Source organism: Peromyscus leucopus, chromosome 3, assembly GCF_004664715.2.
Source record: "Peromyscus leucopus breed LL Stock chromosome 3, UCI_PerLeu_2.1, whole genome shotgun sequence".
Lineage (NCBI taxonomy): Eukaryota > Metazoa > Chordata > Mammalia > Rodentia > Cricetidae > Peromyscus > Peromyscus leucopus.
This window is the reverse complement of record NC_051065.1, coordinates 147839599-147854643: the sequence shown is the minus strand read 5'-3', so window position 1 is coordinate 147854643 and position 15045 is coordinate 147839599. Positions and strand designations below refer to the sequence as shown.

The window sequence follows — 15045 nt, the reverse complement described above, 5'->3', positions numbered from 1 at the left end:
TGTGCAATGGTCCTGGCTGTCCTGGCATTCACTTTGTATATCAGGCTAGCCTTGAACTCAGAGATCCACCTGCCTCTGCCTCCTAAATGCTGGGATTAAAGGCCTGTACCACCACCGCCCGACTTTTTTGTTAGTTTTCATCTTAGGATTTTCCTTTTTTAGTTTGTGTGTCTGTTTTGATTTTTGTCTTTTGTTGTTTTTTCCTTTTTATGAGAGAAAGAACATGAAGTTGGGTGGGTGGGTATGTGGGGAGGATCTTGAAGGAGTTGGGGGAGGAGAAGAAATATGATCAAAATATATTGCCTATTTTTTATGTATATTATATAACTTTAAAAAAGATTCAGGATACTATACTGTAGGGAGGGGTTGGGTCTGTGTTTCAGACTTCCTAGAGGTGAGAGTAGAAAACAGGTAAAGATACTTACAGAGTTGTAAATCTGCAGTGAGGGGATCTAATTGTAATTTCTTCAGAGTCCAATCCCAAAGTAAGCAGAGCACTTGGAAGAAGTCAGTTGTTGCCAGAATTACTATGCCCTCAGTCTTCACATTATGCCAAGATTATTCACCCTGCTGCCCTTTACAGTAACCCAGGATCTGACATCCAGAGCCTTAGAGGACCAGAAACCTGGCACTGCTTCACAGCGAGGCTGCCGTCCCTCCCGTGGGTCCATTTGCTGCGTATTTGCGCAGACACGCATAAAGGCGAAATGCTAATACACATAAAATAAAATCTAAAAGCAGAATGAAAAGGATCGGTGAGTCCCTGAGCCTTGTGGATAAAAGTGTTTATTCATATGGAATATATAAGCTTACATTGGAAAGGCAAAACTGCAGTCTTCTGCCCAAAATTACCTCGCAACAAAAAAGAATCTTAGTCATTTGAAATTTTTCTGTTTAGTAGTTTATAAAACAGTTGTAGCCTAAGACCCTTCCCTCCACAACAGAACAAATGTTTTTCAAGACTAAGATACATTCAATTTTCTGTCAAGCTTGAATTTTCAAGGGCTTAACAGGTGAACATATAAGTATAGAAATACTAGAGGCTGGAGACATGCTCAGCAGTTAAGAGCACTGGCTGCTCTTCTAGAGGTCCTGGGTTCTATTCCCAGCAACCACATGGCAGCTCACAACTGTCTGTAACTCCAGTTCCAGGGGATCTGACACCTTCACACAGACATACAGGCAGCCAAAACACCAATGCACATTAGAAAAAAAAAAAAAAAAGAATAGAATAGAAGATGGTGGGAGTTGCTAATTTTTTAAAATTAAACTGAAAGTTTAGTGCAGTACTATGTGTAATAGCTAAGATGCAGACCTGCTGAGGTGTCTGTTAACAGTTGAGTGGATAATGGCAATGTACTATATACACATACCCCATACAGTGTTAAGAGCCATAAGATGAGTGAAATCCTGTTATTAGCCCAAAGGATGGAACTGGAGGACACTCTGAGTGAGATGAAGTGCACACAGAAGTACCACATAGTCTCATATGTGACAGCCAAAAATGTCAACCTGAGCGGGCTGGGGAGTAGCTCAGCTGTTAGGGTGCTCAGTCAGCATGCAGGAAGCCCTGGTTTTGATTCCCAGCACCCCGTAAGACTGGGCATAGTGGTCCATGCCTGTAATCCCTGCATTGGAGGTGGAGGCAGGAGGATTGGAAGCTCTTTGGTTGCATAGCAATTTTGAGGTCACCTGGGATTCTTGAGATCTTGTCTTAAAGAAAAAAAAAAAAAGTCAACCAGAAAGAATAATGATTAAGCAGAGTCTGGGGGTTGAAGCATGAATGCTGTGTGCATATATGGATCAATCACATCGAACCTTATATGTACAATTAATGTGTGTTAATATAAAAAAAATAAAAAAAAGATGATGTTAATAAAAAAACATGGTACAAATCTAAGAATGTGTCTTGAACAGAAACTGTAACATAAAAAAATCTTAAAAAAAAAAAAAAAAACTGAAAGGACAGAAGAAAAGCAGTATGTTATCAAAATGTATGGGTAAGAAAATTGTGTCGTCAGCTGGAGGTGCTGGTGCTCCCGTCTAGTGCTGTAGCAAGAGACCTGTGAGTCTGAGGCTAGCCTGTGCTACCTAGAGAGACCCTGGTTCTAAAGCAAACACAATCTAGCAACAAAAAGTGAAAGAAAAAGAACAGTCATGGACAAATGAAAGTATGATATTCACTGATCAACACTGGGATGTTGATGAAAATATGAAAGTGGATAAAATACTCATGTTTCAAAATAAACATTTTTATCCTGTCTATGAAAAACAGCAGTGTAAGCACAAGACTTAGGCATATCGTGGTAAATGTCAGAATAAACAGTTCCCATTCTTGCAAAGGTGCTCTCCTGAAGTAAGAGGGCACTGGAGAAAGAGGCCTTTGCATTTCATTATTCGTTAATTCCTTTACAATTGGGTGCGTATATTACGTTATAATACCATGGTCCAGATAAACATTAATTGGAAAAAAAATCCCAAAGAGAGTGTGCCTAGCACTTTTGTCATACAAGATACCTAGGCTCGTGTTTCAAACCTTTTGATGGTATTGTCATCAGAGGGCAGTGACCTCAGAGTGAGGTGAAGAATGACAGTTCCGCCCTTCACCTCTCCTTCTGTTGAGTTTGGGGTGAGGAGAAAAGCATCTTTAGAACACTGCTTTATTCTATGTGAGGCTCAAAGTCTAACGTGGAAGACGGAGAAAGGGGGGCCAGGCACAGTGCTGTTTACCCCCATCCCCAGCAGGAGACAGAAAGACCCTGTGCGGAAAACAAAGGGAATTCAGGAGTTTAAGAAATGGGACATTGAGGGCCATGGTAGCACACACCTTTAAATCCCAGCACTCAGGAGGCAGAGGCAGGTGGATCTCTTGAGTTCGAGGCCAGCCTGGTCCAGAGAGTGAGTTCCAGGACAGCCATAGTTACACAGAGAAACCCTGTCTTGAAAAAACAAAAACAAGCCAGGCGGTGGTGGTGCATGCCTTTAATCCCAGCACTTGGGAGGCAGAGCCAGGTGGATCTCTGTGAGTTCGAGGCTAGCCTGGGCTACCAAGTAAGTTCCAGGAAAGGCGCAAAGCTACACAGAGAAACCCTGTCTCAAAAAACCAAAAAAAAAAAAAAAAAAAAAAAAAGAAAAGAAAAAAAAACAAAAAAACACTCAAAAAAAAAACAAACCCAAAAAACGGGACATAGCCGGGCGTTGGTGGCGCACGCCTTTAATCCCAGCACTCGGGAGGCAGAGCCAGCGATCTCTGTGAGTTCGAGCCAGCCTGGCTACCAAGTGAGCTCCAGAAAGGCGCAAAGCTACACAGAGAAACCCTGTCTGGAAAAACCAAAAAAAAAAACGGGACATAGATGGCTCTATGAACAGGCGGAATACATACTCCAAACCACAGCTTCCAAAACACTCCAGGAGTAGGAAAGTGTTCGTGTGCGTCTGTGCTCATTTAGGGGTAATCATGGGCACCTGGAATTATCCGAGGATGCTTCCAGTAGCAAGCATTTGGCACTGTATTCTGTTCCAGTCTCTACCTCATCACTACTTGCTTTCATGGGCCTTTTCTTTAGTGTGTCTTTTATTTTTCTCCACTTAAAACCATCACCACCATAAAGCTGTACAATAAATGAATGTCTTTCACTCAGGACAATAAAAGCAGCCTTCTGTGCAAACTAAAAGATGATTTAGATGATGCTAAGGAAAAAAGATTAAAATTGAAAACAGATGGGTAAGTTATTTATCTCACACGGCTTAGGGATAGAAGCAGACTAAGCCAAATGACTGTAGAACTTAATGTTAATCAGAAACAAGAGGGCCCTGTTAAAACACTAGTCCCCGTGGGCCAGAGATTCTGAGTCAAGAAGCCTGGGATGGGACTTGGAAATTTGCATCTTTAATGTTTGCAAATGATGTTATGTCAATAGTCAGAGACCCCTCTCCGAGGGCCACCAGATTGTCTAAAGTTCCCTGCTCACCATGCTTAGGTCTCCAGCTCCACATCTTCACACATCTGTACTCATATTGTTTCTTTTTGAAGAGGCTTTGTCCTGGGTACAGCTGGTAGAGTGTGTGAGCTCTTCGCTGAAGGCTGCCTCCAGAATGCCCTTTATGGACTGTCTTGCTTTCTTCCTAAAGTCTTTCCCCAAAAGGGCGTAAAGGAAGGGGTTGAAGCAACTATTGGCAGATGCTAAAGCAATGGACATGTTGTCCCAAGATAACACAGCTTGCCTCAAAGGAGTTCCTAGGTCATCAATCAATAAAAGGACTCCAACAATATGGTATGGTGTCCAGCAGACAAAAAAGACAGTCACCACCACCAGGCCACCCGAAAGGTTTTGCTCCGAGACTTGGTGAAGTTGGTTTTTCGCATTCGGAAGACAATGAGGCTGTAACAAGCCACCATGATAAAAAGGGGCACCAGGAAGCCCACCACCAGCCTTGTGATGGTCATTGCCTCCAGAGGTGTTAGTGCATGATTGTTATACGTGGACTGGGCGAAATAGTCATCTTGGAAACCTTGTGACTGCTCAGGGTGAGATGCATAACTGCCAGAAGCAGGAGGGGAAATCTGTATATGAGCAGAGAGAAAAGCGTCGGGGTTCTGTGTGTTGGTTCTGTGATCTTCAACAGGAAACCCACTGGGTGTGGCAGCTATGAGCACACCGGGAGCTTTTACACTGTAATGGGATGGTTGACTAGATAGTCTTGCTGAATCTAGAGGGAGTGGATCTTCAGAAGATCTTTGGAATGTTTGTGACTGGAGGCTGGTGACAGCTGTCCAAAGGTGATCACCTATTTGTGTAGAGGAAGGCCTGTCATCCATTTGTCCTGTTAGCTGAGCACTGGAGTTGTGAGTAGAATTGCTTTCTGGGAGATCTATGTCGTACATGTAGTCCCCATAATCAAAGGGCCTGTGGGAATCAACATGATAGGTACATAGAGTACGATCGTCTATACTGATCACTTCTCGGTATACAAATACTGGTACACACATCACAAAGGCCACCACCCAGACACATGCACAGATGGCGAAGGCCGTTCTCACATTCCGATGGTTCTGGCACCAGATTGGCTTGTGCACCATCAGACAGCGGTCCAGGCTAATGGCGGTGAGCAGGAAGACACTGGCAAACATGTTGAGGATGATGATGGATGGGATAAGTTTGCATAGGAACAAGCCATAGGGCCAGTGTCCTTGGAGAATCAGGTGAGCCAGGGAGAAGGGTAAGGAGAGGCAGCAGAGGAAGTCGGCCAGGGTGAGATGGAGAAACCAAACTGTGTTCACGGTCCGCTTCATCTTTAGGCCAGCCACCCACAGCACCAGCCCATTGCCTGGCAGTCCCAGTAGGCAAGTGAGGATGAGGATGACCATGGAGATAATGTCTTGGGGTTTAAACAGAGGTGGTGAGTATGCGGCAGTTGAATTGGTGTCAGCAGAGGAGGACTCCATTGCTAAACCTGCAAAAAGATGAAGAAAATGTTAAAGCTTGTAGTAACTATAAAAATAGGTACTGTTAGGAGCCTTCTGTGGTGATGCAGCCTCTCATTGCCAGAGGCTCTCAGGAGTCTGGTTTGCATTCCTTCACCAGAATAGACACACAACATCATTCTCTGATAGTTTAAAATCTAGGATGCTGAGTTAAATGTGTATCAAAAAGGTAACTTCATTTGGGAGTTCATATCAACTCATATCTCCCCTCCCTCCCCCTTTTTTTGTTATACCCCCTGTGTTTTTTGCTGTTGTTGTTTTTTTCCAGTGCTGAAATTCAAGCCTAGGGCCGGCACCTGCTGGGCAGCACTCTACTGAGCTACAGCCTCACCCCTGGGCTTTTTGGCACAGGATCTGCATGTTGCCCAGGCTGGCTGCCTTCCAACTGGCTGTATTGTGGAGTAAACTGACTTGACCCCCTGATCCTCCTGTCTGACTTCTGAGAGCTGGGACGTTCCTCATTTCCATGGCTTCTTTCTTCACTCAGTGTCCGCTGCTAACACTGAACAGATGTCTAAATGGACAAGGACTTCTAGGTGGACTCTCCCTAAACTGAAGTCATCAGAGGACTTTTTTTTTTTTTTTTTTTTTTTTTTTTTTTTTTTTTTTTTTTTTTTGGTTTTTCGAGACAGGGTTTCTCTGTGTAGCTTTGCGCCTTTCCTGGAACTCACTCTGTAGACCAGGCTGGCCTCGAACTCACAGAGATCTGCCTTCCTCTGCCTCCCGAGTGCTGGGATTAAAGGCGTGCGCCACCACCGCCCGGCTTCATCAGAGGATATTTAGAAAGCTTCACCACACTGACGACAGACAGCAATATTAAACGTTGAACTTTGCATATTGTCATTTCAATTATTTACTTATTTAGTGTGTGTGTGTGTGTGTGTGTGTGTGTGTGTGTGAGTGACAACCACAAGGTTTCAGTCCATAACCCAGGCCATCCCCGAACTTGCAGCAACCTGCCTAAGCCTCCCAAGTAGTGAGAGTACAGGCAAGAGTCAAAATGCCCAGCTCTTTTTAATGTCCTTTCACTTGTCACAATGTCCTCCAAGTAGGAGATGTGTCAGGATTTTCTCTTAAAGGCTAGGGATGCCTCTTGGTGACTACCTCTTAATCCTAGCACTCAGTCACAAGGCGTAAGGATCGCCATCAGTTCAAAGTCCGTGTGGGCTGCATGGTAAGAGCCTGTCGATATTCCAATGTGTGTGTAGCATATTTTATTTATCTAGAAATCTAACAATAGACATTTGGAGTGCTTCTACCTTTAGGGCATTTAAATTCTCTACAGCTATATTTCTCTGTTTTCTATTGCTGCAATAAAACCGAAAGCAACTTGGAGAGGAAAGGGTTTATTTTTTACAAAGTCCAGGTCAGAGTCCAGTGAGGGAAGCCAAGGCCGGGGGGCCTGGAGGCCGTGACTGAGCAGCCCAGAGGAAAGCTATTTACTGCTTTCTTCTCACGGCTGCTCACCCTGTTTCCTTATTCGTTCCAGGACCATCTCTCTGCCCAGTGCAGGCAGTGGACTGGACCCTCCCACATCGGCGGTAATCAACACAATGCCCAAGGAGTTGTCCACAGGCCAATCTGATGGGGACATTTTCTCAACTGAAGTTCCTCTTTCCAGATAACTCTAGCTTGTGTCGGGTTGAGAGAAAGCCACCCAGGACAGCAGTTACAGACACAGCGCAGAGCACTTTCTAGACTTACTGTTTCAGTTAAGTCCCCACATCGCACAGGAAGATTTAATTTAAGGAATACCAAGTTTTTATCCAATTATTTTCCAATTTTCTCCCTAAATACCTTTTTTTTTTTTTTTAAGTTTTCATGTTTTTAATTATTTAGTCAGTCTTTTATTTTTATGTGTTTGTGTGTGTGGTCGTGTGAGCTTATGTGCCCCACATGCATTCGTGATCCTGTGGAGCAGAAGAGGGTATAGGGTTCCCTGGAATTGGAGTTACAGACAGTTGTGAGCTGCCATGTGGTTGCTGGGAATTGAACCCAGGTCCTCTGGCAGAGCAGCCAGTGCTCTTAACCCCTGAGCCATCTCTCAAGCCCCTAAATATCTTTCATAAGTGGTTTCTCCACAGTGATCTAAGCTGTGACCATATTACCCATTAGGGTGTTGGTTCTTTTGGTTTGTTTGGGGTTTTTTGTTGTTTTTTTCAAGACAGGGTTTCTTTGTAGCTTTGAAGCCTGTCCTAGAACTTGCTCTGTAGACCAGACTGGCCTCGAACTCATAGAGATCCGCCTGTCTCAGCCTCCCGGAGTACTGGGGTTAAAGGCCTGTGCCACCACCACCCAGTGTGGTGTTGGAACTTACCTTTAACACAGCTTCTCTTTCAAGGCCGACAGCTTGTTTGAGGGCTTATTATTCTGTTTTGCTTGTTTGCTTGAGACAGGCTTTCTTTGTGTAGCCCCGACTGTCCTGGAACTCACTCTAGATCTGGCTAGCCTCAAACTCAGGGATCTACCTGCCTCTGCTTCCTGAGAGCTGGGTTCAAAGGTGTGCACCATCTTCCCTGGCTTGAATTATCATTCTTAGCTCTCTTCTTTGAGGTTTGGGTTTATTTTGTCTTCTGCTCCTATTACTTTGCTAAAATTGCATCGAGAACTCAAACCCAACCGATTTCTCTGTCTTCCACAACGCAGTTCTTAGCAGTCTCTCCTCCTGGTCTATGTGACATCCTCCCAATTATTGCCATTTTATAAACATTTCTAAACGGGGCTAATGACTTCCGTTTAGAATTGTCCCCTTGTATGGCTTCTTCTGTCCTCTACACTAAATTTCTATTTGTTAAAATACTTACTCTTCAAGGCTAAGATCAATGCATTCTATCTGAAATATTTTTTTTATAATCCCTTGAAGATTCTTCAGTCTCTTCCTTGCACGTGTGCACACCCACACGTGCATATGCCTGTTTGAGTGTGTGGTTGAGTCTTTTTTGATGTGCACTGTGAGGTGGCATATTTTATCTTACGTTGTAATTCTTACAGTGGCCCTAAACTGGGTGGTGGTAATGCCACCATAGGTTTATAAATGCCTTTTCCACGGGGTTTACCATATGGGTGAGTGGTCACTTCTTTTCTTTTGGCTTTTCCCCGAGATGAAGCCTGATCATAAAGCCCAGGCTGGCCTCAAACTGGAGATCTTTTGCTTCCATCTACCAAATGTTGGGATTACACAGCATGCACCACCATGACCAGGAGAAGGATTACTTCTCAGGTTTCAATTTTTTCATTTTTAATTACATTTAAAATTTTAGTTCTTAGCCTTTTCATTTTTACCCAGATGACTTCCTTAAATCCTATACTGTCTCTTCTAATTTCTGTTTTGTTTTTAAATTCCCAATTAAAAAAAAATTTCTACCTTTTAATCAGTGCAAAGTTGTTTTTATATACTAAAACAAAATATACCATTTAATATAATTTTAATATATCATTTCAAAATACAGCCTCATGATCTGCTTAGTTTGACTAACACTGAGCTGTTAATTTTGAAATACAGCTTTTAAAATGAGAACTCAAATGGAATTATGCTCCATAGATGAACAACATCACTCCCAGTAAATTCCCAATTATTACTGAATATAAGAACACTCGACATTTTTTTTTTTAAAATGGAAGCTCAGACATTTGGAAGTGATTCTGCTGAGCTTAACAAAGTTTGACGCGTGCAAGGTCTTACACGAGAAGCGGAAGTTAAAACAACAAGTCAACAAAATGAAGAAGGGAGAAATGATTCCCTTCCTCCTATCTGTCTTTTTCTACTTAGATCCCCAAATCCTCCCAGTTCCTAAGGTGATTGGCAGGAGTGCTGATCTACTGTGCCATCCCAATGTTGGTGTACAGGATCCAGAGATATTGAGAGAAAAACAGCCAGAGATTGCTAGGAACACGAGAACACACAGAAATCATCTCTGCTCACTTTGCAGTTTTTGATGCTGAAACTCAGAGGATTGTGTGGCCTTCACACAATCACAGCTGGGAGGAGCCCCCGGCCCTTCATCCAGTGACTATTAGGCCAATGTTCTGTTTATTACAAGAATCACAAAGGGGAACTTGATAATGAAGTAGACAGGGCAACTTCAAATAATAGAAGTTGAAAAGAACAAGACCACAGGATAAGAGAAACTGAGTTTTACACTGTGAGTTATACTTTAAATATCACAAATGATCTGCTTTGAAAGTGTATGCAAGCCAGGCCTTAAAAAGTCACCCAGAGCAAGATCACAGTTCATATTTCCCCAAATTTTGAGAAAACAAAAACAAACAAACAAAAAAACCCCTACCTTTATGTTTAAGATTATTAGTTATTTTTTAAGATTTTAGTATTGAGTTAGCCAGTAGTAATTAAAAAGATAGGTAAAATCCTGGGACTAAAGTTTATCTGTGATGAGTAAAGAAAAGCAGATTCTCAAATCAAATACTAATTATAGAATGATAGAAACAGCAGTGTGAGGGAAGAGCTCAGAGACTTGAAATTCAGAGGGAGAGACAGACGGGGATCCGCATATGGGTATATACATATACATATACATATACATATACATATACATATACATATACACATGAATAATGTGCATACCTGTGATCAGTGATTGGAGAACAAAGCTAATGGGAACAAACAGAATCAGAGATCAGGAGAAACAGTCATTTTATGAAAGGGGATAAATGACATAAATATTCATTATTATTTTCAGAATGAACATATTAAAAGAAGGAATGCATAGTACTTAGAAAAAAAGAAAAACAGACATGGGAATAAACAGGAGAAATAAAAGTTAGGGCGAGAGCCGGGCATGATGGTGCACGCCTTTAATCCCAGCACTCAGGAGGCAGAGGCAGGATATACATACATCTCTGGGAGTCGAAGGCTAGCCTGGTCTGTGTAGTGAGTTCCAGGCCAGCCAAGACTACATGGTCAAGACTCTCTAATAATAAAAAGTCTTTCTCGGGGAAAGACTAGGAGGACATAGAAGATAATGAACTCAAAACATTGTTCATGAATAGTATACAGCGGGCTAAGCAAAGCACAAGCTATCAGGTTCATCTAGGGTTTCTTACCGAACACACTGAGATGAAACAGGGCTCCAGTGCTGATCTGCAGGTCACCCACAAATCCTATCTGCTCCCCACGCTTAGCTGAGACGAAGTCATGCAGTCTATTGGACAAGTTGCTGAGCGCCGACTTTCCCTGTGGTAAAGGGAACTCGGGATCTAGACGGCTATCAGACTGCCCAGGAAGGGCCTCTCTGTGAGTCACATCTTCAACTTAGGCGGTTTAGATAAGAAAAGCAGAAGGACAGAGGAGGGAGTGGAATGCAGATGTTCTCTGCCAGATCCTGTCGTCCTAGCTACCAGAATGCTGAGGCAGGAAGCGAGAAATTTCCAGGCCTGCCTGGGCTACAGAGTAAAGTTTTTGTTTTTCCTTTTAAATTCATTTTTATGTATGTGTGTGCCACGTGTTTATGGGTGCTCGCAGAAGGCAGAAGAGGAGGCTAGATCCGTTGGGGCTGGAACCTGACGTGGGTGCTGGGAACCCAGGGTCCTCTGCCAGAGCAAAAAGTGTTTTTAACTTCTGAGCCGTCTCTCCAGCCCCATGGAGTGAGGTGTTTAAAAGATTTATTTTATGTGTAAGAGTGTTGTCTGCGCCGGGCGGTGGTGGCGCACGCCTTTAATCCCAGCACTCGGGAGGCAGAGCCAGGCGGATCTCTGTGAGTTCGAGGCCAGCCTGGGCTTCCAAGTGAGCTCCAGGAAAGGCGCAAAGCTACACAGAGAAACCCTGTCTCGAAAAACCAAAAAAAAAAAAAAAAAAAAAAAAAAAAAAAAGAGTGTTGTCTGCATATATATATATATATCTTCCCAGCCTCTAGAGTGATTTTTAAGGCCAACTTGAGGATGTTATCAAGATCTTATCTCAAAATAAAAAGTAATTAAAGGTCTCGGGATGTAGTTCAGCGGCGACCACTTGCCTACTATGTTTAATCCCAGCACAGGAACAAGAAAGTGTGTGTGGGGGTGGTGGGGGTGGATGGGAGTGGTTATGATCAAGATACATTGCATACATATGTGTTTGTTAAAGAACAAATAAGAACACATTTAACAAAAAAAGATGACTGAGTTGGGGTCGGGGGTTTGGGGAGGAATACTGTAAAAATACATGTAATCAATCGAATTAATTAATTAATTACATAAAAGAGAGATAGTATCTCTTTAATGTTTGATATGTGGATAATAAACTATGCTATACCAGAATCAGAATGAGTTAAGCTGAGTTCTAATCTCTGCGCGCGCGTGTGCGCACGCACACACACACACACACACACACACACACACACACACACACGCATACACACCCCCCTATAATACAAACATACTTTGCATGTAAATAGAAATAAAATGGGCTGCAAGGGGTGTGGATATGTTCATCTGGGGGCGATCTGGGAAAAAATGAGAAGTGAGACGTAAACAAGCCCTCGAGAGATTGCAGGGCTCACACCAGCAGCAGCAGGTGACAGATGCTATGTGTGGGAGGAACTGGGCCCCAGGCCAGGGTAAGAGTGCAGCCGGCTCCTGGCGGCCTAGCCGGAGGGCACAGGCTGCATTTCATCAGGTGCAGATAAAGTTCCTAGAGCACTCCTTCTGCAAAGAATTCTTTCCCATCAACCAGACAGGGTGACCCACATCTGTAAAACAGGCGCTTGGGATGCTGAGGCAGGAGGATCACAAGTGAGATACCTACTCAGACAGACAGACAGACAGACAAAGCCTTCTTACTATCATTGTCTGTGACAAAGGCTCCAGTCCACACTGATCAGCTCATCCAGAAAGCAACTTTGCCTCCTGCTGTGGGATGTTCTGTATGTCCTGTGGGAGCCCTTCTTGGGTTCCTTGTGGCGTTACCCAGCAGGTCCGTATAGAGGATGATTAGGACCATGGGCCTGAGTGCAGGTGTTTGAGATGGTCTGCACTTGGCTGTGCTGGGGGATGGTCTGTATGTCAAGTTGTTCTGATTGGTTAATAAATAAAACCTGATCGGCCGGCCGTGGCTAGGCAGGAAAGATAGGCGGGACTAACAGAGAGGAGAAATAAAAAGGGACAGGAGGGCAGAAGGACTTGCTGCAGCCGCCGCAATGACCAGAGATGCTGCAGCCGCCGCCATGACCAGAGATGCTGCAGCCGCCGCCATGACCAGCAGCCTGTGAAGACGCCGATAAGCCACCAGCCACGTGGCGAGGTATAGATTTGTAGAAATGGATTAATTTAAGATAAAGGAACAGTTAGCAAGAAGCCTGCCACGGCCCTACAGTTTGAAAGCAAAATAAGTCTCTGTGTTTACTTGGTTGGGTCTGAGCGGCTGTGGGACTGGCGGGTGGCAGAGGTTTGTCCTGACTGTGGGCAAGGCAGAAAAAACTCGAGCTACAGCCTCCTTTCTTTGTTTGTAATCAAATAATCTGGGATGTCTGAGTTAGAAAATCTTAAAAAAAAAAAAAAAAAAAAAAAAAAGGACAAGAGTTGAATAATACCCATTAAGTTATTACTTTTGTTTTTGTTTTTCGAGACAGGGTTTCTCTGTGTAGCTTTGTGCCTTTCCTGGAACTCACTTGGTAGTCCAGGCTGGTCTTGAACTCACAGAGATCGCCTGGCTCTGCCTCCCTGAGTACTGGGATTAAAGGCATGCGCCACCATTGCCTGGCACAAAAAATAGTTTTGAACAAAATGTAACATAATTGATGTGTGATTTTTATGGCTTGATCTTCCACTGAACATGTCAGAACTTACTTCCATATTCATATACAATGTATACAGTTTCATTACTTAATTAATCAATCTATTTATCTATTTATTTATTTATTTTGTGTGTGTGTGTGTGTGTGTGTTTTCCCCTCCAGGATTTGGAAACATTGAATAATGAAGGTATTCAGAAAGCATACAAAAGTAGGATTATAGTATGTAGATATTCATACATGTACGTATATAGTCACATAAAATATATATTGTTGAGACAATTCATTACCATGGTCAAACATTAAATTAGAAGGATTAAAGTAGAAACTAAAGTTTCTAAACACCAATTTTTTAAAAGATTCATTTTATTTAAACTTTTAAATGTAAATTTTATTTTATGTGTTTGATTGTTTTGTCTGCATGCATGTTTGTGCACCGCTTGTATATCTGGAGTCCACAGAGGACAGAAGAGGGCAGTGAGTCCTGTGGAGTCATAGACTCTAGTTATAGTTATAACTAGAGTTACAGAGCGGTGAGCCACTATGTGAATGCTGGGGGCTGATTGAACCTGAGTCTTCTGCAAGAGTAGCCCATGCTCCTAACTGCTAAGGCATCTCTCCAGCCCCTAGATTTATCTTAAGTTCAATTTGTGGGTTCTGTGTGTTTGTGCGTGTGAGTGCAAGTGCCCAAGGAGGCCAGAAGAGGACACCGGATCCCCGTGGAAATGGAGTTATAGGTAGTCGTGAGCTGATGGGTATAGATACTAGGAATTGAACTGTGGTCCTCTTTAAGAGCAACATGTGCTCTTAAGTCCCCAGCATAACTGATTTATTTTTAAAATAGATACAAATATAATAAGCAAAATTTATATAAAATACAAATGCAAACATGTACTTCCATTTCACATTTTTTTCTTTTAAATTTTTGTGTGGGTGTGTATGCATATTTGAGAATGAGTGTACATATGTGTGTGAAGTATGTGTGTACCTATGCATGTGTGTGCAGCTGTGTGTGCCTGTGGGGGTGCTTGGAGAGACTAGAGGAAGATGTTGGGTATCAGGTGTTTGGCTCTGTCACTGTCTACTCATTCTTTGTGAGTCAGGGTCTGTCACTGAACCTGAATCTGGGTTGGGTATCTAGCAGGCCCCAGAATTCAATTCTCCCTTGATGTTCTAGGGCTAGGATTATTGGCATGCACAAGGCTGAGCCTAGCTGTTGACATGAAGCGAGCATCCAAACTCTGGTCCTCACGATGGTGTAGTAAGTGCTCTTCGAACCCACTCGGCCACTTCTCCAGCTTCTCACATGCTGTGGAGGTTTAAATGAGATGTTCCCTTTAAGTCCCAGGCACTTGAATACTTGGTCCCCAGTTAGTGGCTGTTTGGGAAGATTTAAGAGGTGTGACCTTGATGGAGGAGTTATTCCACTGGGGGGTGGGCTCTGAAGTTTCAAAAAGACTGTCTTTTGAGTGCACTTTCTTGTTGTGGGATATTTTGATCACACTCTGACACTCCTGAGACTACAAACAATGTTAACCTTGAATCAGAGGGCAGAGCTAGCTACTAGGTGACCAAAATTAGCCATAGAGGATTTGGAGGACCCAAGGTATAAAGAGAGACATAGGAAGTAGTAGGGAGGGGCTTAGAAAGATTCATGGGCCCTTTTTGGATCAAGGAAGAAGAGGGAGAGGTCACTTCTCCACCACTTCTCTGGTCAATTGGGTTTTTACCCCAAAATCTGGCTCCTAAGTTTTATTTAATAATAGAACAATATAAATAAATGCTTTATTTGGCGTCCAACTTGGGGCACGAGATTTTCGGCTTTGTAGCTTCAGG

General features: G+C 43.1%; 1 protein-coding gene across 1 annotated transcript; it reads right to left on the bottom strand.

Moving 5' to 3' along the window:
• Positions 1-3710: 3710 nt before the first annotated feature.
• C3ar1 (complement C3a receptor 1) lies at positions 3711-10780 on the bottom strand. The gene is given in 3 exon segments (XM_028857834.2): positions 3711-4315; positions 4318-5454; positions 10547-10780. Coding segments are annotated over 2 exon segments (1446 nt in total). The 5' UTR covers positions 5447-5454; positions 10547-10780; the 3' UTR covers positions 3711-3998.
• Between the last annotated feature and the right edge of the window lie 4265 nt (positions 10781-15045).